Here is a 13,564-nt window from a genome sequence, read left to right as displayed (position 1 = left end):
CAGTTTTGGGCGTTGGTTCCCTCCAGGCCTTGGTTCGCTGTGGGTGATGCCTGTGCTCCGAGCTATGGACTGCAGTGAGCTCGTTGCTCATTTTAACATCGTGGTTGTCCAGCGCTCTGTGCTTTAGTGCTTGGCGTGGTGTTCCGAGCGATGTTGCTCGGTGGCGTCGCGGCAGCTGTGCAGGCAGTTTGGGACATACCAGCGCTCTGCATGACGGTGCATCTGTGCTCGCTTTGTGGATCCATGGCGTGGTGTTCAAACGATGTTGCTGGCGGCGTCACGGTGGCTGTGCTGGCGGTGTGGGACTTGTTTTCGTGCACCTTTTGGTGGGACTGTGGCTGCGACACCACTGGAATGACATCCTGACCCTTATTTGGTGGACTTTTTTTTTTCGTCTGTCTATAATTGTAAAGCGACCTTGGGTTTTTAGAAAGGCGCTATATAAATTGAACGTATTTATTATTATGAATTTATTTATTTAAAATAAATAATCATCTGGATGTAGATAACTGTGGACAAAGGTGTCGATAATTGTGGAACGGTGTAGATAACTGTAGACAAAGGTGCCAATAATTGTGGAATGGTGTCGATAATTGTGTAACGGTGTCGATAATTGTGGACAAAGGTGTTGATAGTTGTGGAATGGTGTCGATAACTGTGGACACAGGTGTCGATAACTGTGGACGAAGGTGTCGATAATTGTGGACGAAGGTGTCGATAATTGTGGAACAGTGTCGATAATTGTGGACAAATGTATCGATAACTGTGGACAAAGGTGTTGATAACTGTGGACAAAGGTGTCAATAATTGTGGAATGGTGTCAATAATTGTAGAACAGTGTCGATAACTGTGGACAAAGGTGTCAATAATTGTGGACAAAGGTGTCCATAACTGTGGACGAAGGTCTCAATAACTGTGGACAAAGGTGTCGATAACTGTGGACAAAGGTGTCGATAACTGTGGACAAAGGTGTCCATAACTGTGGACGAAGGTCTCGATAACTGTGGATGAAGGTCTCGATAACTGTGGACAAAGGTGTCGATAACTGTGGACAAAGATGTCGATAACTGTGGACGAAGGTGTCGATAACTGTAGACAAAGGTGTCGATAACTGTAGACGAAGGTGTCGATAACTGTAGACGAAGGTGTGGATAATTGTGGACGAAGGTGTGGATAATTGTGGATGAAGGTCTCGATAACTGTGGACAAAGGTGTCGATAACTGTGGGCGAAGGTGTCGATAACTGTGGGTGAAGGTGTCGATAACTGTGGACGAAGGTCTCGATAACTGTGGATGAAGGTCTCGATAACTGTGGACAAAGGTGTCGATAACTGTGGGCGAAGGTGTCGATAACTGTGGATGAAGGTCTCGATAACTGTGGACAAAGGTGTCGATAACTGTGGACAAAGATGTCGATAACTGTGGACGAAGGTGTCGATAACTGTAGACAAAGGTGTCGATAACTGTAGACGAAGGTGTCGATAACTGTAGACGAAGGTGTTGATAACTGTGGACGAAGGTGTCGATAACTGTGGACGAAGGTGTCGATAACTGTAGATGAAGGTCTTGATAACTGTGGACAAAGGTGTTGATAACTGTGGATGAAGGTGTCGATAACTGTGGACGAAGGTCTTGATAACTGTGGACGAAGGTAGGGATAATTGTGGACGAAGTTCTCGATAACTGTGGACAAAGGTGGACGAAGGTCTCGATAACTGTGGACGAAGGTGTCGATAACTGTGGACGAAGGTCTCGATAACTGTGGACGAAGGTCTCGATAACTGTGGACGAAGGTCTCGATAACTGTGAACGAAGGTGTCGATAACTGTAGACGAAGGTGTCGATAACTGCAGACGAAGGTGTCGATAACTGTGGACGAAGGTCTCGATAACTGTGGACGGTGTCGATAACTGTAGACAAAGGTGTCGATAACTGTAGACGAAGGTGTCGATAACTGTTGACGAAGGTGTCGATAACTGTAGATGAAGGTCTTGATAACTGTGGACAAAGGTGTTGATAACTGTGGATGAAGGTGTCGATAACTGTGGACGAAGGTCTTGATAACTGTGGACGAAGGTAGGGATAATTGTGGACGAAGTTCTCGATAACTGTGGACAAAGGTGGACGAAGGTCTCGATAACTGTGGACGAAGGTGTCGATAACTGTGGACGAAGGTCTCGATAACTGTGGACGAAGGTCTCGATAACTGTGGACGAAGGTCTCGATAACTGTGGATGAAGGTCTCGATAACTGTGGACGGTGTCGATAACTGTAGACAAAGGTGTCGATAACTGTAGACGAAGGTGTCGATAACTGTTGACGAAGGTGTCGATAACTGTAGATGAAGGTCTTGATAACTGTGGACAAAGGTGTTGATAACTGTGGATGAAGGTGTCGATAACTGTGGACGAAGGTCTTGATAACTGTGGACGAAGGTAGGGATAATTGTGGACGAAGTTCTCGATAACTGTGGACAAAGGTGGACGAAGGTCTCGATAACTGTGGACGAAGGTGTCGATAACTGTGGACGAAGGTCTCGATAACTGTGGACGAAGGTCTCGATCACTGTGGACGAAGGTCTCGATCACTGTGGACGAAGGTCTCGATCACTGTAGACGAAGGTCTCGATAACTGTGGACGAAGGTCTCGATAACTGTAGACGAAGGTCTCGATAACTGTGGACGAAGGTCTCGATAACTGTGGACGAAGGTCTCGATAACTGTGGACGAAGGTGTCGATAACTGTAGACGAAGGTGTCGATAACTGTGGACGAAGGTGTCGATAACTGTGGACGAAGGTCTCGATAACTGTAGATGAAGGTGTCGATAACTGTAGATGAAGGTGTCGATAACTGTAGACGAAGGTGTCGATAACTGTGGATGAAGGTCTCGATAACTGTAGACGAAGCTCTCGATAACTGTGGACGAAGGTGTCGATAACTGTAGACGAAGGTGTCGATAACTGTTGACGAAGGTGTCGATAACTGTAGATGAAGGTCTTGATAACTGTGGACAAAGGTGTTGATAACTGTGGATGAAGGTGTCGATAACTGTGGACGAAGGTCTTGATAACTGTGGACGAAGGTAGGGATAATTGTGGACGAAGTTCTCGATAACTGTGGACAAAGGTGGACGAAGGTCTCGATAACTGTGGACGAAGGTGTCGATAACTGTGGACGAAGGTCTCGATAACTGTGGACGAAGGTCTCGATCACTGTGGACGAAGGTCTCGATCACTGTGGACGAAGGTCTCGATCACTGTAGACGAAGGTCTCGATAACTGTGGACGAAGGTCTCGATAACTGTAGACGAAGGTCTCGATAACTGTGGACGAAGGTCTCGATAACTGTGGACGAAGGTCTCGATAACTGTAGACGAAGGTGTCGATAACTGTAGACGAAGGTGTCGATAACTGTGGACGAAGGTGTCGATAACTGTGGACGAAGGTCTCGATAACTGTAGATGAAGGTGTCGATAACTGTAGATGAAGGTGTCGATAACTGTAGACGAAGGTGTCGATAACTGTGGATGAAGGTCTCGATAACTGTAGACGAAGCTCTCGATAACTGTGGACGAAGGTGTCGATAACTGTAGACGAAGGTGTCGATAACTGTAGACGAAGGTGTCGATAAGTGTGGAACGGTATCACGTGATCTGATACGCTAAGTAATCGGGAATCAAGTCATTTTTTTCCCCAGTGGAAGTCTGAGTAATTATTCATGCACAATTTACATCCTGAAAGTCTTTTCTACTTTTGCAACGATCATTAAGGTGTCGATAATATAATAATATAAAAACAGAAGAATATGAAGAGAAGAATGTAAATGCGCTCTATAAAACGCATCCCCCCCCCCCCCCCCCAGTGCGTGTCTCTTCCACTGGATGGCAGCACGAGGCAGCGCGTGAGTCGCGCGCGAGCGGTTTGCGTGGGCGTTCCTGCCTCCGCCATCACGCCGGGGCGGTGCACGGACTCCGCGCCGAGGAAACCCCGGCGCGCGCGGGACCTGTAGGCTCGGACCCCCCGCTACCGCTCACCAGCCGCCACTCCGTCCGCGCGCGCGCGCTCCCACTCCTGTGTGATCTCTGCGACAGAGCTCGTGCACCTCCTCCTCCTCCGGTGACCGGAGCCGCACCGAGTGATGCTGCTGCTGCGGCCCGCGCTGCCCTCCTAAAGCCCCCCCGGCCCCATGAACATGTCCAGCGCAGTCGCGGGACTCGACCCCACCGACAGGCTCATCAAATGTAAGTGCGTGCGCGGGCACGAGCGCAGGACGCGCGCGCCCATTTCAGCCGGATGTTTTTGTGTTCGCGTCTCTTTGCGTGTCTCCATCATCCGATCAGCGGCATTTACACATCTCTGATGGCTTTGCGACAACCAAGCTCAATAATAATAATAATAATAATAATAATAATAAACCTTCTTCTTCTTCTTATTACTAGCAGGATGTGTTTATTATAAGCTGTATTATGATGCTATTATTTGGATCAGTGATCTGATCTGATCTGATGCTCCATGGCCCATTTGTCGTGTGTTTGGTCTGCTCTGATCTGATAGGCTGATCTGCTGATAGGCTGGAGGTTGGAGGCTGGCTAATGAGCTTCAGACCATCTTTCTGCTAGTGGTGAATGCGTGAATTGCTATAGAGAGAAAGAAAGAGAGAGAGAGAGAGAGAGAGAGAGCGGGCGATCAGCATCATTTTGTTCCAATGAAACCTTTTTCCTTGCCACTTTGACGATGACAGCAGCCAAAGGAAGACCTAAAGGTAGATCTGGTTTATCTTCTAGTTTCTCATTTCATTTCATTCAGATCTTCGGGTTCTGCCTCACTATCCGGTTCGATCTCATGACCCTTTCGCTTACCCTCCGAGATGCTGCCTGATAGCTCGTACACCCTGGCATGCTCACGGACTTGTTCTATCGATGAGATCCGTCCTTAGTTATATGCTCTTCGTTCAGCTCAAGACGGCTTCCTGATCGTTCCCATTTGCAAACGTAAAAATGAGCGAAGGACGGTTTCAGGATTCTCGCATGCATTCGCTGGTTGTGAATATAATACTGGATGTGTAGTGTGTGGATGAGATATAAAGCTAGACGTGTGGTTTAAGAGTGTCGCAATTGCAAAAAAGTGCTCGCTCTTTTCATATCTCCCATGTGATGGAATGAGTAATGTTAATATCATCATCATTATTATTATTATTATTATTATTATTATTATTATCATTATTATTAAAGAAGACAGTGTGGCAACGGGGAGGCTGTTGGCAGTCAGCAAGCAGCCAGAAGGGAAATGAGAGCGAAAAAGAGAGAGAGAGGGAAACAGGAGGGGTTTCATTGGAATCCACTCTAAATGGGCTATCCCTCACCGAGGGACTGTGGCTGACCAAAATAGTGCAGCAGCATATGCTATTCAGCATGAAATAATCATAGTATGGCATATGCTAGCTTCAAAATCTCCCTCATTTAACAATTATTTGTCAAACGTGAAGTGAATCTCAGTGATTAATAAGAGACGAAGTCGAGGCTATTGTTTAAATAATATTAGCTGGCTTTTTTCCCATGGTATATCAGATATATTCCATTCAGCTAGCATGAAGTCAAATACAAGTTCAAAATCACGCTAGCTGAATGGAATATATCTGATATACCATGAAAAAAGCCAGCCAATATCCATCCATCCGTTATCTGTCGCCGCTTATCCTGTTCTACAGGGTCGCAGGCAAGCTGGAGCCTATCCCAGCTGACTATGGGCGAGAGGCGGGGTACACCCTGGACAAGTCGCCAGGTCATCACAGGGCTGACACATATACCCCTTTTCCACCAAATCAGTTCCAGGGCTGGTGCTGGTTCACAACTCGTTCAACTTGCGAGCCAGCTGAGAATCAGTTTGCTTTTCCATAGCTCGCGGTGCTAAGGGAAGTCACGTCATTATGTCGCTGTATACGTCAGTTACATCGCTACGTTTGCATAAACCTTGGGGCGAATATCGAAGCAAAAACAACGCGGAAGAAGCAGCAGCAGCAACAACAACAATAATGGCTGACTTCGCGTTTGTACAGCTGCGGCTTCTCATCGCTTAAAAATGGCGATCTTTCGCGGTCTTGTTATTGTTGTTGGTCTTAACAACTCCGCCCCCCCGCTGACGGAAGCGGTTCTTTCCTCCAGAGAGTTGGTGCTAGCCTGGAACCAGTTTTTCTGGCCCCAGAGCCAGTTCTTTGTCCGTGGAAACAGAAAACCCGGTTCCAAACTAAGCACTGGCCCCGAACCAGCCCTGGAACTGCTTTGGTGGAAAAGGGGAGAGACAACCATTCACGGTCAATTTAGAGCCATCAATTAACCTAACCTACATGTTTTTGGTGGAAACCAGAGCACCCGGAGGAAACCCACGCAGACAACATGCAAACTCCATACAGAAAGGCCCTTGCCGGCCGCTGGGCTTGAACCCAGGACCTTCTTGCTGTGAGGCAACAGTGCTAACCACTACACCACCGTGCCACTCAATATTATTATTATTATTATTATTATACATACACATTGGGTGGCGTAGTGGTTAGCACTGTCGCCTCACAGCAAGAAGGTTCTGGGTTCGAACCCAGTGGCTGACGAGGGGCTTCTGTGTGGAGTTTGCATGTTCTCCCCGTAATAAGCTCCAGCTTGCCCCCTGTGACCCCGCATGGGATAAGCGGTTACAGTTAAAACAAACAAACGTACACATTCCTTTTGGGTTTTCAGTGCGTCTTTCTCTTTCAAAATTCTCTCAAAACCTTCCTTCCGTATGTAACAAAGCAAACCTGGCAGCCATGTTTGTTCGCAAATTGTCCCAGCCGCTTGCTAGCGTGGAAATTTTACATCTCTGACGTATGACATCATATTTTCTTGACAACCATGCAATATCATAAACCATATTCAGCGCTCATTCTCCATTGCCTAGAGTGACGTAATACACTTACGATAAGCGATATGATATTACATGCTGTCAAACGCAAGAAGGTCCGGGTTCGAGCCCCATGGCCGGCGAGGGCCTTTCTGTGTGGAGTTTGCATGTTCTCCCCGTGTCCGCGTGGGTTTCCTCCGGGTGCTCCGGTTTCCCCCACAGTCCAAAGACATGCAGGTTAGGTTAACTGGTGACTCTAAATTGACCGTAGGTGTGAATGTGAGTGTGAATGGTTGTCTGTGTCTATGTGTCAGCCCTGTGATGACCTGGCGACTTGTCCAGGGTGTACCCCGCCTTTCGCCCGTAGTCAGCTGGGATAGGCTCCAGCTTGCCTGCGACCCTGTAGAACAGGATAAAGCGGCTAGAGATAATGAGATGAGATGAGATGCTGTCAAACCAAATGAATGAAACCTGCTAGAAGGATAGAATAGAACACGTTTTTATTCCATCGAAAAAGTGTCCTGTATGCATAATAATCACTGATATTGACTGAGCCTGAGGCGGATAATTGATTTAGTATAAATACACAGGTAATTATTTAAAAAAAAATGTATTAATAAGTGTCACCAGGCAAAACAAACCTCACCCAGTAGCGCTTATGATGAATATGAAGGAAGATATCACGAAAAAAAAAAAAGGTACTCTATGGGTCCATGTGGCTACTGCTTATAAATCAAATAGTTTTCTGATCCCATGTCCATACAGTAAACATAGCATATACATATATTTACTCTATGACGCAGTAGCCACAAAAATGAAGCGTAATCCAAAAATGAACAATTTAAAAATCACAGAAGTAAAATATACCAAGTGTCTGTACTTTATATTATTCTACTCTTACCTCTTACAGTTTTCAAAACTGAAACCTCCGAACCGAGGCTGACATTCACACGCTGTCGCCATGACCCAAACTCTTATTTCCCGGAAATGGCCCGGTGCTAGAGCTCAGTGGAACGCACTTTCCCTCTGTAATAAGCATAAACGTGTGTGAAAGCGATTTCTTTAGTCTAGTCCATTTATTTCGAACGGTGAACCAAACTGTATACACTCACCGGCCATTTTAATCAGAACACGTGTATGCGCAGTGTGCGATCGTTGCATTTACATTCTTACAGCACGATGACGTAGTGGCTAGTGCCTCTATATGAGGCAGTAGACACAACAAAAACGATTTTGACCTTTTTGGTGACCTTGACCGGATGACCCTCAAAATGTTGGAGGTTCTATTTGAGACCAATGCCCATCTATCCTGGAAGTTTCATGAAGATTGATCCAGCCGTTTTCCTGTAATATCGTTAACAAAAAAAACAAAGAAACCCGACCAAAAACAATACCTCGCCCCCCGGTGGACTCCATCCCGGACGAGGTAAAAATAATTTATTTCAAACTTAAAAAGCGGCATGCAAATGTAGTAACGGTGCCGCACAGACTTGATCTACGCCGACTCATAAAATACTTTTCTTCGAAATAGATAAAATAAATCACAATTCCACCTTAGCTTTAAATAGTTTTAGACCAAACTTCGTAGTGCTTTTAGGAACAGCATTTTCTTTCATCATTTGTAATTCTTCCTCACTTACGGTGACGAAGCGATCGGCCGCCATTTTGCCGAGTCACTCGAGGTGATCGATAGATAGATAGATAGATAGATAGATAGATAGATAGATAGATAGATAGATAGATAGATAGATTGATTTACTTTATTGATCCCAAGCTGGAAAATTGTTTTGTTGCAACAGCAAGTTATCAGACACGCGAAAAGAAAAAAAAGACACACTATACAACATAAAATAGAATAAAAAAAAAAATCCTAAGAACAAGCCGACTGTACAATATACAGGCCAAAATGTAACGATAAAAAATATATCTGTATATGTGCTTTGTACATGTGAATGTGCATTAATAGTGCTAAAAACAAGAATTGTGATAAATGAAGATAAAAACTGTGCAAAAGTGGCAGTATTGAATGGAAGATAAAAACAAGTAAAGTCTAACAGTGCAGAGTGACTAATGACCAGTGATTATCAAGGAAATAATCCGAATTTCTCGACCAATCAGCGCGCGCGATTTTCTATGATCACATGAAGATTATTAAACATCAGAGTGTATGATGATCCTGATAAAATCTTGCCTGGATTCTGTAAGACTGTGTCATTGTCATTATGTGTTCTCCATGTCACTCATACGATGAAGACCCTCTAGCGATAGACCTGTGGTGAAAGAATATTATTCCAAATCAATGAGCAGATCTGGGCTCGTGCAGAAAATCGAGTCATATAAATGTTTACATTTTGCTATTTCAACTAACGTACGTATGTTATACCATATTTGTAGCTATGCCATTCTCTTATTGGTGACTTCACCTTGGTCAAACATTTTTGTTTACCATGAACAAGCTTCTGACAGAATTCTGGTTGGATATTTCACGACTCTTCATGGTAGAATTAGTAGAGTTCAAATAAATTTGTTTTTTCTTGGCATGGACTTGACTTATAAGCACGGTCCATATATTTTCAATAGGGTTGAAATCAGTCCTGATTTCAACCCTAACATTTTAAGCTTAATGTTAGCCTGCTTTATCCTCCACAACCAGCTCTGATGCGTGTTTGGGTTCATTGTCCTGTTGTAACTCCCAAGTCCCAAGTCATGTTCAAGTTTCTGATGGTTTATGCTGAAGAATTCTGAGGTAGTCCTCCTTCTTCATTATTCCATCCACTCTGTGCAATGAACCAGTTCCACTGGCAGCAAAACAGCCCCAGAGCGTGATGATCCTACCACCACCACCATCAGCTGGTACAGTGTCCCTCTGTACATGGTGGTCATTGTGGCCAAGCAACTCAATCTTTGTCTCATCTGACCACATAGCTTTCCTCCAGAAGGCTTTTTCTTTGTCCGTGTGGTCAGCTTCAAACTTTAGTTAAGCTTGAAGGTGTCAATTTTGGAGCAGGGGGTTATTTCTTGGATAGCAGCCTCCTAGTCCATGGTGATCTGAACTGTAGACAGTGATCCATCAGCTTCCAGTTCATGGCAGGGCTGTGCCATGGTGGTTCCCAGGTTGTTCCTGACCATCCAAACCAATTTCCTTTCATCTGAGGGTGACAGTTTGGGTTTTCTTGAAGCAAAGTGGCTTGGCAAAGTGACTACGCCTCACAATAACTTGCATACAATTGTTTGAACTGATCTTGGAATTTGCAGTTGTTTAGAAATGGCTCCAAGAGACATTCTGGAGTTGTGTATATCTGCGATCCTCTTTCTCAGATCTGCACAGAGCTCTTTGGACTTCCCCATTTTACTGTGTGTTGGTCAATCCAGTGAGTGCTGCAAACAGACCCTTTTTATGAAGGCACAGAGAAGCTACCAGCTGTAGTCGGTCATAATCACTAACAGGAAGTTAAGAGACCTCGGCCTTGGCAAGATAAGAGACATTTTGGAAGTTTCAGCACCTCTGAGTTAATAATTTGAGCGTATGTAAATTTTTGACCCTGTATGTATAATTTTGACCCTGTGTTGGTTTCATAAAACCCAAAGAAATTTAAAACTTGTGCCCCAAATTCTAGTGTTTTTTTAATGAAAGCTGTATGCTGTACAATCATTCTGCCACAGAAAAAGAACAGTTGAAAGAAATGACTGAAAGCCCAAATATTGCCATGACATTCATATCCAAGATGACATTCATGTCACTGTATGTAAACTTCTGACCACAACTGTATATATATCAGTGTCACTGTTGTATGACAGTGTGTATATTTATGAACATTGCTAAGTGTTTACTAGCTTGGGATATTGTAAAGTAGAACAAAACAAGCTTTCTATACTGCAACTAAATCTTATTTCGCTTGGTGTCCCAGGTTGCTAAGTAAGAATGGCATGATTCATGTCAATTCATCCTGCTCCTGATGCTATTAAATGTAATTTTATTGTCGTTTTTTGTTGTGTGGAATCATTTTTGAATCAATTTACCAACATATTTGAGTGAAACATTGATATTCCTCATGATTTCGTCTTGTTTTCATGGTCACAGGTACTTTACCGGTATATGAGTCTGCTTGAAAGACTTGTGAGTTTGAGAGAGCTAATCGCTAGCCTCGGTTATTAGCCTGCTTATACATACATAGCATAAAATTTCCCACTTGCACTTGTGAAGGGAAACATCCTGGGTTTGTCTTCTTGTACAGTGGTGCTTGAAAGTTTGTGAACTCTTGAGAATTTTCTATATTTCTGCATAAATATGACCTAAAACTTCATCAGATTTTCACACAAGTCCTAAAAGTAGATAAAGAGAACCCAGGTAAACAAATGAGACCAAAATATTATACTTGGTCATTTATTTATTGAGGAAAATGATCCAATATTACGTATCTGTGAGTGGCAAAAGTATGTGAACCTCTAGGATTAGCAGTTAGTTTGAAGGTGAAATTAGAGTCAGGTGTTTTCAATCAATGGGATGACAATCAGGTGTGAGTGGGCACCCTGTTTTATTTAAAGAACAGGGATCTATCAAAGTCTGATCTTCACAACACGTTTGTGGAAGTGTATCATGGTAGAGGTCTGCGCGGGTCAGATTTTTCAGTCCCGCCCGCGCCCACATTGTGCAGACCCACTCCCGCCCGCGCCCGCAAAGAATTATGATTTTCAGTCCCGCTCCCGCCCGCGCCTAGCCTGGGAAATCCCATGCTGCTTTGCACAATCGTTCCGATCTGAAAAGACAGCATGGAAACTATGGTCTAAAGGCTCGCCTGAGTTAGGGAGCCAATCAGAGAGTGGGGAGGGGTGGAAAGACGGTGACGCGTACTACTCGACAAACGGAAGCTTGTAGTTTATTTGGGACTGTTAACGGATCACATTTAACATGGCGGCGAGCGATACGAACCAAACTTTCGATCAAGCTTTGTCTTGCACAAACGGCAATAATCGTTCGGTGCCATTGTTTTCCTATTTTTGTTTTGCCTTCTCTTTCTCTTTCCTTCTCTTCTTCGCCGCTCTAACTACGTCACCGGGTACAACTGCCATGATTGGCCATGGGCTACGTATACGCCAAATGATAGACATTCGCAACGTCCAATAAATGGCCGTTGACAATCGTAAACCACACCTCCCCTACGAGAAATTCAATAGGCGGATTCCAGACCATATTTCACTTGTGATATGGTCTGGTGTTAACCAGACTAGCCCGCGCCCACAAAGAATTATGATTTTCAGTCCCGCCCGCGCCTGCCATATTTTGTCCCGCTCCCGCCCGCAAATCCCGCATGATGCAGACGTTCGCGTTAGTTCTCAGAAAAGTTCTTGTCACACCATCACACAGCGTGATGGTGCCCCGCCCCCTACTTTGAGTGGATTTGAGCATAAATATCTATAGCTCACGTTTGTTATTATTTACCTTGTTTCTGAATTCAGCATGTAGTGTCTCTAATAATAATAATTAGTGCTGTCAAGCGATTAAAATATTTAATTGCAAATCGCACATTTTCGTCACATGAGAAACCATTGTAATTCTCTGATCAGCATAAAAAAGTGAATGGGCTTGCTTTGCACCAATGTTTTTTTTTTATTGCAAAGCAGAGCTAGCAAGAGAACCATGAGTGAAGTGATTTACTGCTTGAGTTAGTCTACAACTCTAATCAGAGAGACAGGTTACACAGTGACGGTAGGCTTGACTCAATGCTATCCCAGAAATCCTTCCTGTAATATGCAAATTTGGCCACCTCTGATTGGACAGCCAAATTTGCATATTACAGGAAGGATTTCTGGGATAGCATTGAGTTTACAGACGCTGTCTTCTTAAAACTGAATAAATATTTAAAAAGAGCCAAATGAGCCAGTCTTTTGAACAGCTCTTTTCAAAGAACGGATCACAAATGCGGATCCCATCAAAGAGCCGTAAATCCCATCTCTACTAGTTTCAAAAGCTTATGAAAAACCTACATCATGTCACAGAGCGTTAATCTCATCCCATTCTCATCTCATTATCTCTAGCTGCTTTATCCTGTTCTACAGGGTCGCAGGCAAGCTGGAGCCTATCCCAGCTGACTACGAGCGAAAGGCGGGGTACACCCTGGACAAGTCGCCAGGTCATCACAGGGCTGACACATAGACACAGACAACCATTCACACTCACATTCACACCTACGGTCAATTTAGAGTCACCAGTTAACCTAATCTGCATGTCTTTGGACTGTGGGGGAAACCGGAGCACCCGGAGGAAACCCACGTGGACACGGGGAGAACATGCAAACTCCGCACAGAAAGGCCCTTGCCGGCCCCGGGGCTTGAACCCAGGACCTTCTTGCTGTGAGGCGACAGCGCTAACCACTACACCACCGTGCCGCCCTAGCGTTAATCTCGCGATAAAAAAAATGATCGCCGTTAAAATTGAGTCAAGTTAACGCGATAATAACGCGATATTTTTTACAGCACTAATAATAATAATAATAATAAAAGACAGGCGAGCACGTAATTCCAAGTGGAAATTTGGTATATTTATTGTTCAGCCATACAAAACATTAGGCTAACCCAGTTTACATTTGTTAAGCATTTCTAACTAGAATATCCTATAGAATACCCTATAAGCATAGCATATATAAATGTTATAACAAAACACAGTCCTAGCCTACAACAACAAAAAATCGACAGT

At 44.2% G+C, this 13,564-nt stretch overlaps 1 protein-coding gene across 5 annotated transcripts in view; it reads left to right on the top strand.

The window, feature by feature from the left end:
• The first annotated feature begins 3,924 nt into the window (after positions 1-3,924).
• The window catches only part of ppp3cb (protein phosphatase 3, catalytic subunit, beta isozyme), a 197,489-nt gene continuing 187,849 nt past the window's right edge, over positions 3,925-13,564 (top strand). For 4 of the 5 annotated variants that reach the window (XM_060915270.1, XM_060915268.1, XM_060915267.1 and 1 more), the window contains exon 1: positions 3,925-4,241. In XM_060915270.1, coding sequence (XP_060771253.1) covers positions 4,187-4,241 — 55 coding nt within the window. In that variant the 5' untranslated portion in view covers positions 3,925-4,186. Of the gene's footprint in view, positions 4,242-4,554; positions 4,763-13,564 lie in introns of all 5 variants that reach the window. The other variant, XM_060915269.1, reaches the window with a different exon arrangement.

The sequence above is a fragment of the Neoarius graeffei genome, chromosome 2 (genome assembly GCF_027579695.1).
Source record: "Neoarius graeffei isolate fNeoGra1 chromosome 2, fNeoGra1.pri, whole genome shotgun sequence".
NCBI lineage: Eukaryota > Metazoa > Chordata > Actinopteri > Siluriformes > Ariidae > Neoarius > Neoarius graeffei.
The sequence above is the reverse complement of the archived record's forward strand: the minus strand, read 5'-3'. Positions and strand labels throughout refer to the sequence as shown.